This window comes from Eurosta solidaginis, chromosome 4, assembly GCF_040869045.1.
Source record: "Eurosta solidaginis isolate ZX-2024a chromosome 4, ASM4086904v1, whole genome shotgun sequence".
NCBI classification, from domain to species: domain Eukaryota; kingdom Metazoa; phylum Arthropoda; class Insecta; order Diptera; family Tephritidae; genus Eurosta; species Eurosta solidaginis.
In genome coordinates this window covers 224,061,669-224,078,417 of record NC_090322.1, presented here as the reverse complement: position 1 = coordinate 224,078,417, position 16,749 = coordinate 224,061,669, and the positions used below count along the sequence as shown (strand labels likewise).

The following is a 16,749-nucleotide window of genomic DNA, read 5'->3' as shown; positions in this document are numbered from 1 at the left end:
GTGTTAGAACGATAATATGGGCCCCAAGTTCAGTAGTGTACCTGGGAGCTGTGCTGGCGACGAACAAGCAAATGAAGGTCACTAAACATGCCTAGTTAAGCTAGCTAAGTGACATTACTCCATTTCAAATACTGACTTGTGTCTATTTTAACCATAAAATCCAATGAAATATGGTCACTGTAGCACAGACAATCTAGGGGGGCATAAATGAGAACCCACCTAGGTTCCTTGTTAATCTTAATCGTCTCTCCTTAGGTCCACTAACTGCGGTATTAACATTAACGGGCCACCACGCTTGATGGGAAAACACGCCGAAATCATCAAACAAATGATTTTTGTCGTAGCTGTAGGAAGAAAGGAAGATGCACGGTGTGGATTACGTATAGAATTTCTGAACAGGCATTTCATTAAATGTTTCTCGGAGCTTAAAACAAATACAAGGCTCGACAACCTCCGACAAATTTTAGGTCAAGCTTCTCTTCCAATTTGCCTCGTGTTCTTTTCAATATTTCCTACAAATTGGAGGGACGGGACTTACATGTTTTACGCCGACTCCAAACGGCATCTACAAGGCAGATGAGCTTTCACTGAGAAGCTTTTCATGGCAGAAATACACTGCCAAATCACTTCCTAGGGGCGACGCCACTTAGAAAACTTTCTACTTGAGAAAATTTCTTTATAAATTTTTGATGTTGCTTTGCCGGGGCTCGAACCCAGGATCTTCGGTGATAAGCGGAGCACATACCACCCAGTCTGCCTGTTCATTACCTTCATGTCCCTGATGTCCGTGAACTCTTGCCAACACAACCTTGGTTTTGCCTCCCGGATAATTTAGGACTCCAATGCATTTATCTACTAGCTTGGAATTAATGGTGTAAGACTTCAAGGCATGTAAGGCTGTCTGACATAATGAGGATACTCCTCGAGGAAAAGCCTCTTCGTAGATATTCTTTACCGCATACATCTATAGCATGGATTTCTGCCTGAAAAATTGTGGGGTAGCATACCATTGGTATCGATTTCTTGAAGTTGGGCCATGCCAGCTACTGTTCTTTCATAACGAAATTTTGATTCAGAACCAGAATTCTAACTCAGGGGCAGTATATGGATTCCTTGTGACCCAAAGAGCACTGTCCACAATGGACGCCTCAAAGTTCCATGAGATTCTGGGCGTAGGGGCCATTGCATTACGTAGTTGCCATGTCATGTTTTCGCTCGATAGCTCAGAGCTATTTGGAAATCTTAGTGTAGCAAATCATGACTCGCTCTCTAAGATGAGGAAATACCTCGCCACTAAGGTACTAAGTGCTTCAGCAGGGGTGAGTGTGTGTAACTCTACATATCATGCTTTTAAATAGTTCCTAGTAAAATTTCGCATTTTCGTCTTTCACGTTAAAGTAGCTCGATTTATGTAAATAACTTGTATATACAAATATCTTATACATTTTTATATTTTAACATAAGTTATCTAATCTCCTATTTTTAATTCACAGCTCCGCTAACACATCATCAACAACAAGTGTTGGCTTCACAGGCCTATGGCGGTAGCCCTCAACGGCGTTTTCTCTCCGAAGGTGAGCTGGTACGTCAGGGCGGCAATGAGCTCACGTATGCACGCTCCAACAACACTGTGGATAATATACGCGAATTAGCGGGTAGTCCACAGCGCGGTGTTTACATGTGGAAGGATACCTCACCAGGTTTTAGTAGCAGCAGTGGCAGTGCCAGCGGTGGTGGCGGCGGTGGTTTACCACCATCTTCATTGGGTATTTGCAGTAGTGGTGGTGGTGGTACAATGGGTAATAGCATACATCACGCGCAATACATCACAGTGGGCGGTGGCAGTGGACAATCACATCCATTGATAATGACACATTCACGCATGCATCAACCAGGTGAATATATTCCGGCGTCACAACATCAGCAGCAACAACAACAGCAATATCGTTCCAATCCGACCAGCCCAACCACGATGCCACCTACCTCGTCGACATCAGCGCCAACATATATGATGCGCGCATATGGTGTTGGTAATCCAAATGCCTCACAATCAAACAGTTATGTACATACGTCACAAAGTGGTATGATAAATTCGAATTCTGGTGGTGGTGGTGGCTATCAACCGCAATTACGTGGTGGTGTGCCTGTTTTTCCACCAAATCCATGTGGGCCTGGTGGTGGCGGTGGCATAGGTGGCAGTGGCGCTGGCATCGTCACTCAAATGCAAACACAACCGTCACCTCAGGTGAAGCGAAAGCAAACTCCAACACGTCCCATGTCATTTGTGCGTGCACTCGAAATGACAGACTCCATGGAAATGCAAACTTTGGAACAGCAACAATTGCAACAGCAACAACAAGGACGTGGTGGTGGTGGCAATATGACATCATCAGCCATTGGCGGTCCAGGCGCACAACATTTGGTTGGTGGTGCACGCACCACAACACCCACACCAGAACGTGCAAGCGTTTACGATATGAATTATGAAATTTCTGTATAACCCGTGGTTGTGCCGGTTGTTGTACCACCCGCCTCTGTGACCATTTCGGCAACAGCTACAGCATATGCGCGTAGCAAAAAAGGTGTCGCAAATGCTGCAGCTGCAGCAGCAAATAAAACTGAACCATCGGCATATGCATCAGTGCCAGTTATGACGGCAAATACGCCAAATAGGCGCAAATTCTCTACTTTCTTCTAGATAGAGAGTGAGAGAGAGGAAGGATAAAGAAAGCCGTGCCAGTCGAAGAATATAAAATATATAGGTATACATTTGTATATATTATTGAATGTATATATGTATTTATGTGAATACATATGTATGTATATAAAAGCAGCAGTGAAGTCTTCTTAATCATGTTTTTTTTATTTGCCTATATATGATATTTATATTAACGACTCATCTATTAATGTATGTACATTTGTGTATTATATAGCTACTCACTCTCCCTTACCAAAATGCAACTAAACGCTAACACAGCTCCATATCGCCAAATGTAAATATGTAATTACACAACCTAAGATACACCTCCTATGCATATTGTATACATTTACACATACTTACCTTCTATACTTTATGCTAATAAGTAAACAAAATATAGATTTTAATGTTTATTTATGCGATATTAACAAAATTTGAATGTAAAAAAAGAAACAATTAATATACATATTTAAAAAAAATTGCTATGTAAGTTAGCACTCTACGTTTAATGTAAAAGTTTTATAACTATGTATATGTATGAATGTATGAATTGTTAAAATGGTTTTATTAATATGCATCTGTACACACATATGCATATACAGCTGATACAGCGTCAAATAGACTTCAGAACAGTCAATTGCATTTCAGTTGACGATCTTGTACACGTCGTCCGTGGATTTTGAGTATGAACAATTGTATACGCTCAATGTATCCTAGGAATCCTGGCCAACTTTTGTTATCATTTTTTTTTCCTCTTTTATGGCTGATTTGCATAGAACTTCAAAAGCGGGGGTCAATTAAGTGGTTACTACGTTTTTTATTTATAACTTTTTCTAAAATATGTAACGTATATTCTCAGCATGCCATAATACGTCACATTGTGATCTCACAAATTTTTAACGGTATGAACTGTATGACACTGACAATACAACGTGTTATAATATTTTGTGAATTATATCGAGTTCAATTGAGTACTCTTAAATAAATTTTACGCCTTTCCAATTACAGTTGGTTATTTTTTGAAGTACTTTTAATGGATTCTTAAGTAAATTGGACGTTTTCAGAAATACTTAAATTCTTGAAAAAGGTATAGTCCGTGTTTTTGGGGGAATTAACAAATCTAGCAAGCTAACTTACTTTTTGTTACTTTACTAAAAACTTTTTAGTAAAAACGTGTTACATACCGACTGCTGAGTGGAATATCATTCGTTTCGAAAACGTCTTATCTCAGAAAAGTTTTGAATAACGCCATATTTCAGAATTCGCTCTATCTCAGAATTCGTTTGAAGAACGCCGCATTTCTAAATCGGTTTCAAAAACGCCCTATCAGAGCTTAAATTCAATACATTCTGACATTACCTGTGATGTTTATGCTAATAATGTTGAGAAAGGGCGTTCTTCAATCGAAACAAATTCCGAAAACATTCTCAAAGTGGCAGCTGAAATAGGGTGATATTCTAGTCAGTTGTCGATGCATCGATTTTTAAACGTCTCCAAAACAGTAATTTCGTATTTTAATGGGATTCCGCTCTTAGTTTGTCAAAAGTGCATGCAACACTGTGCAACATAATTTTATTAATTTATATAAAAACGCGAATTCTATAATAGTGCTTAGAGTTTTAAAATGTTCAACAAAAAAAAAAAAAAAAAAAAAAAAAAAAAAAACCCCGAGAGAGAAAGCTTAGTCATTTTATAATACATTCATCCTAAAGCTCTAATTTATTTTTAAATTTTTCAAATATACTTAACAGTTCTGTATTTGTCATGGAACTCATGTTTTCTCATAGTGAGTCAGAGTCAGGAGTCAGTTTCGATGTGTTAGTGCAAATAAATTAGTATTGGTCAGCTACATACGTATTTTATAAATTTTTTCACAGTGTATTTGAGCGAAAAACTTTCATATTTTCACATGGTTCAACTATATGGTTGGCTCATCTGTACAATAACAAAATATGTCTGTTCAAATTGTCAAAATCTGTGTATTGATGTTGGTGCGAATGGTATGGAATGGAAACATAAAACTTAGCAGTTTTTGTATGTGTAAGAAAATGTTGCCAATATGTTGGTTTCATTTTGAGTTTGCCATATCCTTTTGACAATCCCATCGAAAAAAATTTTTTTTTTATAATTGGATACGTGATTTTTTAAATATTTTATTTCAACTGCACATAAAACTGCGATCCGAATCAATTACAAAAAAAAAAATAAAAAATGCCGCTCAAATACAGCAGCGAATAGAAAAATAACAGCGGTAATATTTATAAAATTTCCTCAGTTAAATAATTTTTTTTTATTTTCGATATTTAAAAAAATACTCCTCTCAATTTTCTAATCGCAAATAAGCAAACCAATCTCAGCAACATTTTCGGAAAAATTCTTTAGCTCGATTTTTGCTAAATTTAAATTTTTTTAATTAAACAGGTCAAAGAAGTTTAGACACAAGAAACACACGATTTTGGGTGTTGTTTGAAAAAAAAAAAAAACAATTTGCGTAACATTTATTAAATATGGATTTTAATGATCGAATACAAAGAAATCAAATCTGAAACTTATTGATTACTAGTACTTCTGGATTTTTTCCACTTTGAAATTTATCATAAGCATCTTAAAACAATCACATTAGCTTTGCTGGAACACTTAACTCCACTGCGGATCTTTATGTTAACCCTTGGCAAGATATTGACGATTGTTTCACTCTCTGCATCACAGATGGCGTCTTTGGTTTTTGTCTACTTCTTTCGAAAGATTTTTTCACATATGTATGTATGAATCTTCTTTGTGTTACTTTCTCAATACAAAAATTTTATCTTCCTCAACACTTCTCGCCATATCGCTTTAGTAACTTCCAGTGATATCGAAATAGTTCCTAGATCCTGAATCGCTTTGATATCTAAATGACGTTACGCTTTAGAGGAGAAATGTTTCCCGAAAGCTGATATGAATTAAGAATAACGGTGATTTCTTCAGAAATGCCGTATCGAATTAGTAACTCGCGTGATAAACATTCTGCCAGGGTTTATATAAAAAAAAATCGCATGGTACTCGCTCGCTTCCTATTCTGTCACAATAAATAGGCAAAATGGATCGGTGATTTTGAAGTGGAAACGCATTTTCGTTTTCTCTCCTTGTTTTGTTGGCTGTTGCACCTTCATCACAGACTGCTTATTTGTTTGTTGTTTCCAAAAAAATAAAGGTTTCCTTTCAGCGGAAGGTGCAAGAGCACCGTAAGGAATTTGCATTTTTGCTTTTAAGTCACCAACGAAGAAGCTCTATAAAAAATACGAATATACCATTTTTGTGTGTCCCCACCAGCTGTGTTGGGGTTTCTGGTCTTACCTCCTATAAATACATAAATCAATTGCAGTGCAAAATATTTTTCATTGGCCTTTTAAGCAGTTCATATGAAGAGATCTCAAACATCATTTTAAGATCCTGTATATTCAAATCTTCCCAGTGAGCTTCAAATTGGCGGTAAGGGATTTCGGTCACTCTAGCAAGGTATAGCAGTCAAGTTTTGCTAAATCGGATCCATTTTCTAAAATTATTGGTACAGGTTTCACACTACTTTAGATGCTTTGGTGTGGTGGGCCCTTTCACGATTCGTTTAACAATTTTAGACGTTTTTTAACAGGCGCTGACTTCGCACATCTACTCTACGGCAATGGTCCACCAGACGCTGTTGATTTTTTGCAACCGCAAAAGCTTGAGCCGACTTATAGGGTAGCGTTACGGATATGGACCGTACTTTACGCTTTTGAGATTGGTTTGCTACATGGCGGAACGATACAAAATGGCAGCATGGGACAGCTGATTATAAACTTTTTTTATTTGATTTGACACATCAACTTCCGGCGCAGTGCGATTTTGACATTGGTTCATCGAATTTACAAAAACAAAGTACATGGAATTTTTATTTATGTTTGTAGGTATGTCATAATGCTGCCACCTTGTATCGTTCCACCATGGTTTGCTATATTTCCGCTACAAAATTCATAGAAGTTTTATTTTTAAATATCGAAAATTAAAAAAATTAAAAAAGCAGTATTTCATGCTACTTTTCTGTTCGCTGCTATATATGAAAACTACATTTGGTTGGTAATGTGTATGGTTCAACTATATGGTTGGCTCATCTCTACAGCAACAAATTACCTTTGTTCAGATTGTCTAAATCTGCGTGTTGGTAATAGGCGAATGGAATGGAGAGAAAACATAAAACTTTGCAAATTCTTGTGTGTTGTGGGAAAATAATATGCTAAATTAGATGCATCATCAAAATTTTAGAAATAAGGGTTTTCAATTAGAAGAAAATTTTTCTAAGCGGGGTCGCCCCTCGGCAGTGTTTGGCAATGTGTTGGATATATTTTGCGTTTGTCATCTCCTTTTGGCAATCCCTATGCCAGTTAAAAGATAAAAATAAAATCAAGCGATGACATGAGCCAATCATACCATTGAGACATGGTAATGTGTTATCGAAAATATTTTAGTATTAGCTATACCTGCATGGCTCTGGCTGCCTCATGAAAATCAAAACGAGTTTGATTTTGACCGTAAAGCAACACAGATGATTCGCGAGCCAGACTAGCCGTGCGGATAAAAATTAACTAAGATGTGCTGGACTAAAAGTTTTTAAGCACGATGTCCGCATTTGTAAAGTTTGTATCCAAATATATTTTCTTTAATATTCATAAATTTCAATTTAAATACAATTTTTATGAAAAACATTTGATTATAACCAATAGTTCGAGTCTAATAAAACACAACATGAGGAGTTGCATATCAAAACGCAACAAGTATACATAAATTTTTTTTTTCGAATTTTTATACATATAACCACATTTTATTTTACATTATCTTCCAGACTGTTCATAAAAGTTATAGGAATAATTGGTCTTACTTAAAAGTCGGATTAAAAATTTCGATTTGTGGATTGAGACCTTCCTTACATTTTTTGATTACGTTTTCTCTATTTTCTCGAAAGTATTCGATTGTATGTAATTTTTGCGTTCTGATTTGGAGCTCCTCATATGTGAAACTGTTTTTTCGAAAAATTCACGAATTAAACTACTTGATGATCGAAATCAAGTTTTTAAGTCCAAATAGTTTTAAAATGGTGAAATGGTGTTAGACCCACAGTTTATTGTCATTGTTATAAATAGTTGGGCAGTTCAATATTTAACGTTTGAGTGAAAATGGTTTTCAATACTTAACCGTATAATACGGAACGTGCCCAGTTACATTAAAAGGAGTTTATGCTGCTGTGTCAAAATAATTTGATTGTGAAAAACGGAAAAATCAAATACAAATTGAGCTTTTTGCCATTTATCGTTAGTATTACGAATTTCATTACTAAAAATATTGAATGTAAAAAAAGTGAATGAACTAAAAATACAAAAAAAAAGAAGTTGCAATAAAATTTGTAAAAAAACGTACTTTTTAACATTCTTTATCTTCACATCTTAAAAATTAGTCGTATTTAAATTATAGGAAAACAAGTAAATTTTAGCAAAGTAAACGAAAGAAAAACTTGAAGCACCTTAAAGGTAAAGTTATCATAATAAATTGAAACTAGAATATATTATAGTTAAAATAAAAATAAAATAAAAACATAGCAAAGTACTGTAAGAACTAATAGAATTGTAATTATGAAGTGTAAGGAATTATATTCTTGTATGTATAATTATAAAATTCCAAAAAACAAAAAAAATTGAAATCAAAAAATATATTGTACGCCCATATGCATAATTAGCGAAAAAAACAAAACAAAATAATGTGAAAATAAATATGCGAAAAAATGTTTGAAGTGAAATTTTAAAAGAAAACAATTGGTGTTTATCATGATGAAATTTATATTCAGGTGTTACCATCTCGTTGACGTTTCTCTGCATCAGAAATGATAAATTCCATACAAAAACAAGTAAAGAGGGCTAAGTTCGGATATTACATAATCACCTGAGAGCTTTGGAGACAAAATTGTCTTTTTCATGGATACATACAAATGGTAATACTAAAAAGTGGAGCAACTTGCCTTTGCTATCTTTCTTCAGCTATCAATTCGTTTTATTTGAGTATTTTTTTTTTAATATGAAAATTTTCTTAAATTTGAACGCATTTCTTTATAATTTCTTTTTAAAAATCACCCCTGAAATATTTTCGAAACGCTCTTAATCATGAACCCGATAAGAGTCAGAAAGTGTAGACCAAGGGTGGCGTTTTTGGAACGATTTTCCTTCATCCTTTGTCAAATAAGAGAAAATCACCATGCTGGAAAATGAACCTAGGGTAACCCTGGAATGTGTTTGTATGACATGGGTATCAAACGAAATGTATTAAAGAGTATTTTAAAAGGGAGTGGGCCTTAGTTTTAAAGGTGGACCAGGGGTAAGTATAGAATGTGTTTGTACGATATGAGTATCAAATGAAAGGTGTTAATGAGTATTTTAAAGGGGAGTGGTCCTTAGTTCTAAAGGTGGACGCCTTTTCGAGATATTGCCATAAAGGTGGACCAGGGGTGACTCTATAATGTGTTTATAAGATATGGGTATCAAATGAAAGGTATTAATGAGGGTTTGAAAAGGGAGTGGCCCATAGTTGTATATGTGAAGGCGTTTTCGAGAATATCATCTGACGGGTACCGCTAATTTATTTATATATGTAATACCACGAACAGTATTCCTGCCATGATTCCAAGGGCTTTTGATTTCGCCCTGCAGAACTTTTTCATTTTATTCTACTTAATAATGGCAGGTGTCACACCCATTTACAAAAAGTAATATTTTGCGTCAAAAAGCGAATCAAATCACCATGTTTCATCCCTTTTTTCGTATTTGCTATAGAATTATGAAAATTTTTTAGTTTATCGAAGTTTTCGATATCGAGTCGGATTTCGCCCATTTTGTATACCAAGATAAAGTGAGTTCAGATAAGTACGTGAACTAAATTTAGTAAAGATATATCGATTTTTGCTCAAGTTATCGTGTTAACGGTCGAGCGAAAGGACAGACGGTCGACTGTGTACAAAAACTGTGCGTGGCTTCAACCGATTTCGCCCTTTTTCACAGGAAACAGTTATCGTCCGAGAATTTAAGCCCCTACCAAATTTCACAAGGATTGGCAGATTTTTGTTTACCTTATGCCATTAAAAGTAACCTAGAGACATTAAATGAAAAAGGGCGGAGCCACGCCCGTTTTGAAATTTTCTTTTATTTTTGTATTTTATTGCACCATATCATTACTGGAGTCGAATGTTGACATAATTTACTTATATACTGTAAAGATATTAAATTTTTTGTTAAAATTTGACTTAAAAAAAAATATAGTAATAAGAGTAACGTTCCTGCCAAATTTCATCATGATATCTTCAACGACTGCCAAAATACAGCTTGCAAAACTTTTAAATTACCTTCTTTTAAAAGTGGGCGGTGCCACGCCCATTATCCAACATTTTACTCATTTTCTATTCTGCGTCATAAGTTCAACTCACCTACCAAGTTTCATCGCTTTATTCGTCTTTGGTAATGAATTATCGCACTTTTTCGGTTTTTCGAAATTTTCGATATCGAAAAAGTGGGCGTGGTTATGGTCCGATATCGTTCATTTTAAACAGTGATCTGAGATGAGTACTCAGGAACCTACATACCAAATTTCATCAAGATACCTCAAAATTTACTCAAGTTATCGTGTTAACGGACGGACGGACGGACATGGCTCAATCAAATTTTTTTTCGATCCTAATGATTTTGATATATGGAAGTCTATATCTATCTCGATTCCTTTATACCTGTACAACTAACTGTTATCCAATCAAAGTTAATATACTCTGTGAGCTCTGCTCAACTGAGTATAAAAAGGGGCGGGTCTTGTGGTAAATGAGGACAAGAGGAAGTACTTGATGGTATTCAAGAAAGAGTCGGCGCATTCGCACTTTGACAGCCACGTCACTGTTGTTAGATATAAATTCGAGGCTGGGAAAGACTTCGCTTAGCGGTGAAAACAACGTCAGTTTATAAATCAAGCAGAGAATAAAATCTAGTCAACTCCAACTGGATTTCAAACTCGCACTGAAAAACCGGACCTTAATAAATGCTTTGAGATCATCATCCACTGGCACCAGCCAAACACCTTCGTTTGGCCATGCTCCATATCCGATTTAAAAGGGCTAAAGGATGCGAAAAAAAAAAATTGGGTCCACTTAATCTTATATATCTCAAGAACGAATTGAGCAATTCCAAAGCGGTTTGAAGCTTTTAAAAGGTAATAAAATTTACTATAAACTGTGCATACAACACTTTTTGCTAGGCCCTGCAGATTCAAAGATAACGAACAATCATTACGGTAAAAATATAAAAAAATTGTACTTTGCGAGGAAGGAAGGATCTCGAAAACTTTTTAGTTTTTTGCAGATTTGTTTTTTTCTCCCTAAGCTTTGTTTTATTACAAAAAAAAAAAAGCTTTCATTCAACAAAATCGATGGACTAATACAAAAGTAATAAGCATTCAGGTAAATATATACATTTAATACTTAAGTACCCTACTCATACATATGTGTTTATACCTTTTAAAAGCTTCAAACCGCTTTGGAATTGCTCAATTCGTTCTTGAGATATATAAGATTAAGTGGGCCCAATTTTTTTTTTTTTGGAAAAAACCGTTATTCGTAAATATCTCAAAAACGTTACCATAGAATTAAAAATAACCTTGATTTTCGAAATCAGGGGGTGATTTTACATCGGAATTTCATAATATCGCCTCTGGTTCATTTTGGCTGTAAACCAGTGTTATTACTTATTATTGTCAGTGGTAAGTTATGTATCGATACATTGATGCCAAATCGCATCCTTTAGCCCTTTTAAATCGGATATGGAGCATGGCCAAACGAAGGTGTTTGGCTGGTGCCAGTGGACGATGATCTCAAAGCATTTATTAAGGTCCCGTTTTTCAGTGCGAGTTTGAAATCCAGTTGGAGTTGACTAGATTTTATTCTCTGCTTGATTTATAAACTGACGTTTTCACCGCTAAGCGAACTCTTTCACAGCCTCGAATTTATATCTAACAACAGTGACGTGCCTGCCAAAGTGCGAATGCGCCGACTCTTTCTTGAATGCCATCATGTACTTCCTCTTGTCCTCATTTACCACAAGACCCGCCCCTTTTGTCTCTTTATCTTATATTCTTTCTTTATTTTTCTTATTGTTAATTTTTTTCTCTTAATTGCTGCTTTCATTTTCTTTTAATTTTTTCTTTTCTTTTAATATTATTATTATCTTTTTCCCTCTCTACTTTCTTTATTCTTCTGTTTCATAAAATTTTTCAGTTTCTATTTCTCTTTTCAATTTTCAGTCGGGTAGATCGGGTAGCTAAAACGGATTATTCGTTAGATGGACGACGCAGTGAAGCGCATTTTTCCGTGACTTTAAAGAAGCAGTGTATGGAGTCTATCTCCTGATGTTCAAACTAAACCGCCTTTCAAGGAATTTCCATCGAAGTTACACTAGTCTAAATAAGTCGTAAGTTTTTATGGTAAAGATCTATATAGCAGAGATCGTTCACCCAGCAGCTGCTATACAAATATGATAGGTCAAGCCAGCAAGTGATACTTTTATCTGAGTATGATATTGAAAAGTAAAGTTGTTCCTCGACGAACGGGGATCTATATCTACACGTCCTAGCATACATGTTTGGTGTAAGGCTCGGAATAATTGCCGATATTAATGTTCAATAATTATTGGATTAATAAGATCCGGTCCATAAAGAAGTTAAGGGATGACTACTCTCACTTGGAACAAGTAAGGAAGGCGAAGTTCGGGTGTAACCGAACATTACATACTCAGCTGAGAGCTTTTGAGACAAAATAAGGGAAAATCACCATGTAGCAAAATGAACCTAGGGCAACCCTGGATTGTGTTTGTATGACATGGGTATCAAATGGAAGGTATTAAAGAGTATCTTAAAATGGAGTGGGCCATAGTTCTATAGGTGGACGCCTTTTCGAGATATCGCCATAAAGGTGGACCAGTGGCGACTCTACAATGTGTTTGTATGATATGGGTATCAAATGAAAGGTGTTGATGAGTATTTTAAAAGGGAGTGGGCCCTAGTCGTATATATGAAGGCGTTTTCGAGATATCGACCAAAATGTGGACCAGGGTGTGCCAGAACATCATCTGTCGGGTACCGCTAATTTATTTATATATGTAATAACACGAACAGCATTGCTGCAATGATTCCGCCCTGCAGAACTTTTTTATTTTCTTCTACTTAATATGGTAGGTGTCACACCAATTTTACAAATTATTTTCTAAAGTTATGTATATTTTGCGTCAAAAAACCAATCCAATCACCATTTTTCATCCCTTTTTTCGTATTTGGTATAGAATTATGGCATTTTATTAATTTTACGAAATTTTCGATATCGACAAAGTGGGCGTGGTCAGAGTCGGACTTCACCCATTTTTAATACCAAGATAAAGTGAGTTCAGATAAGTACGTGAACTAAGTTTAGTAAAGATATATCGATTTTTGCTCAAGTTATCGTGTTAACGGCCGAGCGGAAGGATAGAAGGCCGACTGTGTATAAAAACTGGGCGTGGCTTCAACCGATTTCGCCCATTTTCACAGAAAACAGTTATCATCATAGAAGCTATGTTCTTACCAAATTTGACATGGGTTGGTAAATTTTTGTTCGACTTATGGCATTAAAAGTATTCTATACAAATTAAATGACAAAGGGCGTACCCACGCCCATTTTGAAATTTTTTTTATTTTTGTATTTTGTTACACCATATCATTACTGGAGTTGAATGTTGACATAATTTACTTATGTATATACTGTAAAGATATTACATTTTTTATATAAAAGTGACTTAAATTTTTTTATTTAAAGTGGGCGTGTTCGTGATCCGATTTTGCTAATTTTTATCTAGAACATATATAGTAAAAGGAGTAACGTTCGTGCCAAATTTCATCATGATATCTTCAACGACTGCCAAATTACAGCTTGCCAAAAATTTTAAATTAGCTTCTTTTAAAAGTGGGCGGTGCCACGCTGTCCAAAATTTTACAAATTTTTTTTTTCCGCGTCATAAGGTCAACAAACCTACCAAATTTCATCGCTTTATCCGTCTTTGCTAATGAATTATCGTATTTCTCGGTTTTTCGAAATTTTCGATATCGAAAAAGTGGGCGTCGTTATAGTCCAATTTCGTTCATTTTAAATAGCGATCTGGGATGAGTGCCCAGGAGCTTACATTCCAAATTTCATCAAGATATCTCAAAAGTTACTCAAGTTATCGTGTTAACGGACAGACGGACAGAAGGACGGACGGACGGACATGGCTGAATGAATTTCTTTTTTCGCCCAGATCATTTTGATATACAGAAGTCTACATCTCTCTATATTAGTTTATGCCCTTACGGGGTACCGTTATGCGAACAAAATTAATATACTCTGTGAGCTCTGCTCAGCTGAGTATAAAAAGCACGTGAAGAAAGACTTTTTAATCTCTAGTTGACCCTCATTTGGTATCAATTATCACTAAGAAGAAAATAATGGCTTGCTTTACTACAAAACGACCAAAATTTGCCGAATTGGAGATTAGGCGCCCATTAATTCTGATGACATATCTTATGTCAGAGCATTACTTAGCAAGTTGAATGTATGCCGCATTAAGCCACACATCACTAACCCGCCCAAAAATCCATTAAATATGTTACCTGTATACAAATGCATTCTTTGCCTTTTACAGTTAGTGTCATTTGCAAGTTCCCGAGTTTTGTGGCATGTGAAAAGTTTGAAAACAACAAAAGAAAATACGAACAAAAGATACTAGCATTTCCAATATTAACAAAACACGAAATCCCCATAGCACAAGACCAAGCATAGTGTGTTAGCGAACGCCTTCGAGGGCACAACATAGAGCTCGCACAGCAACATTAACCGCGCGTGGCATGCCACCAGAACCACCATGAGCGAACCCACAACTCTACCAATTTTAATAAAAAAAGCTGACAATGTAGAGGAGGAGCAACCGCAAAGGAAGGAATTGCCTTATAATTTTGAAAAGGAGCTCATCGAAAATCAAAATCGTCATTATCGCGGTCATCACACATTTGTACCATCTGGAAGAGGTATGACTTCATTCAGTGATGAAGGGGAAAATTTCAAATTTCGACAGTATAAAGATTTATTTGAACTCATTTTGAAATTTTCTAGTTCATCCACTTGCCGCTAAATTGCATGCCAAACATGAGCAAAATAAATTGGATTATGATAAGTTTTTAGAGTTCGTGATGCAGCGCGGCAAAAGACGTAGCAGAGGCGCTTTACCACACCTTTCCAGTGAGTTTTACGGTTGGATGCCAATAGATTTGAGTGAAAGCGTCAAGGAATTGAATTTCATTTGTGCACCAAAAATACGCACCGACATGACAATACACGCTGAAAAAATGGCTAATGAACGTGTGACTGAACGGCCGCCATTTAATGGTTTACGCTTTGTTTTGTAAATATTAATTAGTCGAAATCTTTTGACACTGAGTTGTAAACATAATTGGAGTGAATAAAACGTTTTGAGCCATCTCGATTACAAAGCATTTTTAGCTGAATTCATGAGACTTGTTGCTCATTTCGAACAGTAAGGGTAGCAACATCAACCAAGTTGTTTGAGGACTACATTATACCCCCAGCGGGTTAGGGGGTCAGAATATACCCGCGGTAGGTATGCCTGTCGTAAGAGGCGACTAAAATGCCAGATTCAAGGGGCTGTGTAGCGCAACCCTTCAGGTTGCCAGCGCAATATATAGCTTCTCCAAACCCAATTGTCAACCTCACCTATCCGCGGCGAATCCTGTTTCACTAACAGACGAGGCTCTGGCGACCCCAAGCTCCTCAAGGAACATGGGGTGGGGAGGGAGGGATGGCCTGAAGGTTTAACGTGGCCACATAAATCGTTCCCAAGATGGTCGGGCTAGCACTTTAATGATGCTGTGTTACCGGAGCGTACCGGATCTCTATCCGGCAAAGGACCATCACATCGATAACACTCCCCAAAGCCTTCGGGGAGCAACCTTATCGCTACAACAACAACAACAACAACAGGACTACATTATTCTGCTGAAAATTCCTCCCCATATTTTATAGGTACCCAAACGAAATATGTTGCCGCCCTTCTAGATTCATGTGCAATAAATTCCCCGCCTATTGGTTTATTTGGCAGATTAAATACTGTCCCTAGCATGGCTGAGAAACGTCAAGTACGCGAAATCCTTGGTCGAAATATTTGGGTTCAGACACTCAAGAAAATTACGGCATTATCCGAATTCACAAAGTATGGCACACATTCCTTCAAGGTATTACATTTGGTATCGCAGAAATCTGCAATCTATCAATCACTAAACCGTGTGCTTGGTCTTGCCTTTGCAGGTTTGGAACCACCGATCTCAAGGTTTTAAGCCCGTTGTACCACCTCGAGGAATCGAAGTATGCCAGCGGCATACTCGGTTTGTCTCGGAACATCCTGATCATGGAGGTAAGGAACTTCCTTTTTACAAATTTGCTCCTTTCTGTCCTACGGTTACCTTTCATTTGGCCTATCACCTACTTCAGCAGTCCTCTCCTTTGTTGGCATATCACCCCTATTATTGTCTTCATTCAGACTTGCACGTTTCGACATAGTTGCTTCTGCTGTTGGGCCTTGGGACATGTCCTTTACCGCGTCAAGTTTCTATCTCAAATCGGTTGCAGTATCAAAGATTTTTCGTGGCAAAATTTTACGAACGAGCTACCTCGGGAATTCATACCAAGCGCTTGCTACGCTAGTCGGTTTCGTCGGCCACGGCTCCCCAGCAGCAGCTTCGTTATTCGCTTTTGACTTATCACTTGTAGCGATATCATCTTCCACTTTTTATTGATTTACACTGGTCGTACGACTATGTGCCCTACATGGCGCAATGAGCTATCCATTGCTAAATATGTAGAAGTAAGTCCGCTCACTGCAAATAATTTGCTTTGGTAAGGTTGCCGTTACTTTTCAAGACACACTGAAATCGAGAATGCA

General features: G+C 36.6%; 2 protein-coding genes across 2 annotated transcripts in view; both read left to right on the top strand.

The window, feature by feature from the left end:
- Positions 1–8,520, top strand: part of Zdhhc8 (zinc finger DHHC-type containing 8) — a 218,518-nt gene extending 209,998 nt beyond the window's left edge. The window contains exon 10 of the mRNA XM_067784855.1: positions 1,494–8,520. Within this exon, the coding sequence (XP_067640956.1) occupies positions 1,494–2,500 (1,007 nt within the window). The 3' untranslated portion in view covers positions 2,501–8,520. The remainder of the gene's footprint in view (positions 1–1,493) is intronic.
- A 3,728-nt stretch (positions 8,521–12,248) lies between these two features.
- Positions 12,249–15,261, top strand: LOC137251019 (uncharacterized). The gene is made up of 3 exons (XM_067784865.1): positions 12,249–12,960; positions 14,440–14,821; positions 14,907–15,261. The coding sequence occupies exons 2-3, from the start codon at positions 14,659–14,661 to the stop codon at positions 15,197–15,199; spliced, it is 456 nt and encodes a 151-aa protein (XP_067640966.1). The 5' UTR covers positions 12,249–12,960; positions 14,440–14,658; the 3' UTR covers positions 15,200–15,261.
- Positions 15,262–16,749: the final 1,488 nt, after the last annotated feature.

Coding starts and splice junctions, on each gene's coding strand:
- LOC137251019 (XM_067784865.1), top strand. CDS start 14,659: ATGAGCGAACCCACAACTCTACCAATTTTAATAAAAAAAGCTGACAAT. Junction 14,822..14,906: donor ATTTGTACCATCTGGAAGAG/GTATGACTTCAT, acceptor GAAATTTTCTAG/TTCATCCACTTGCCGCTAAA.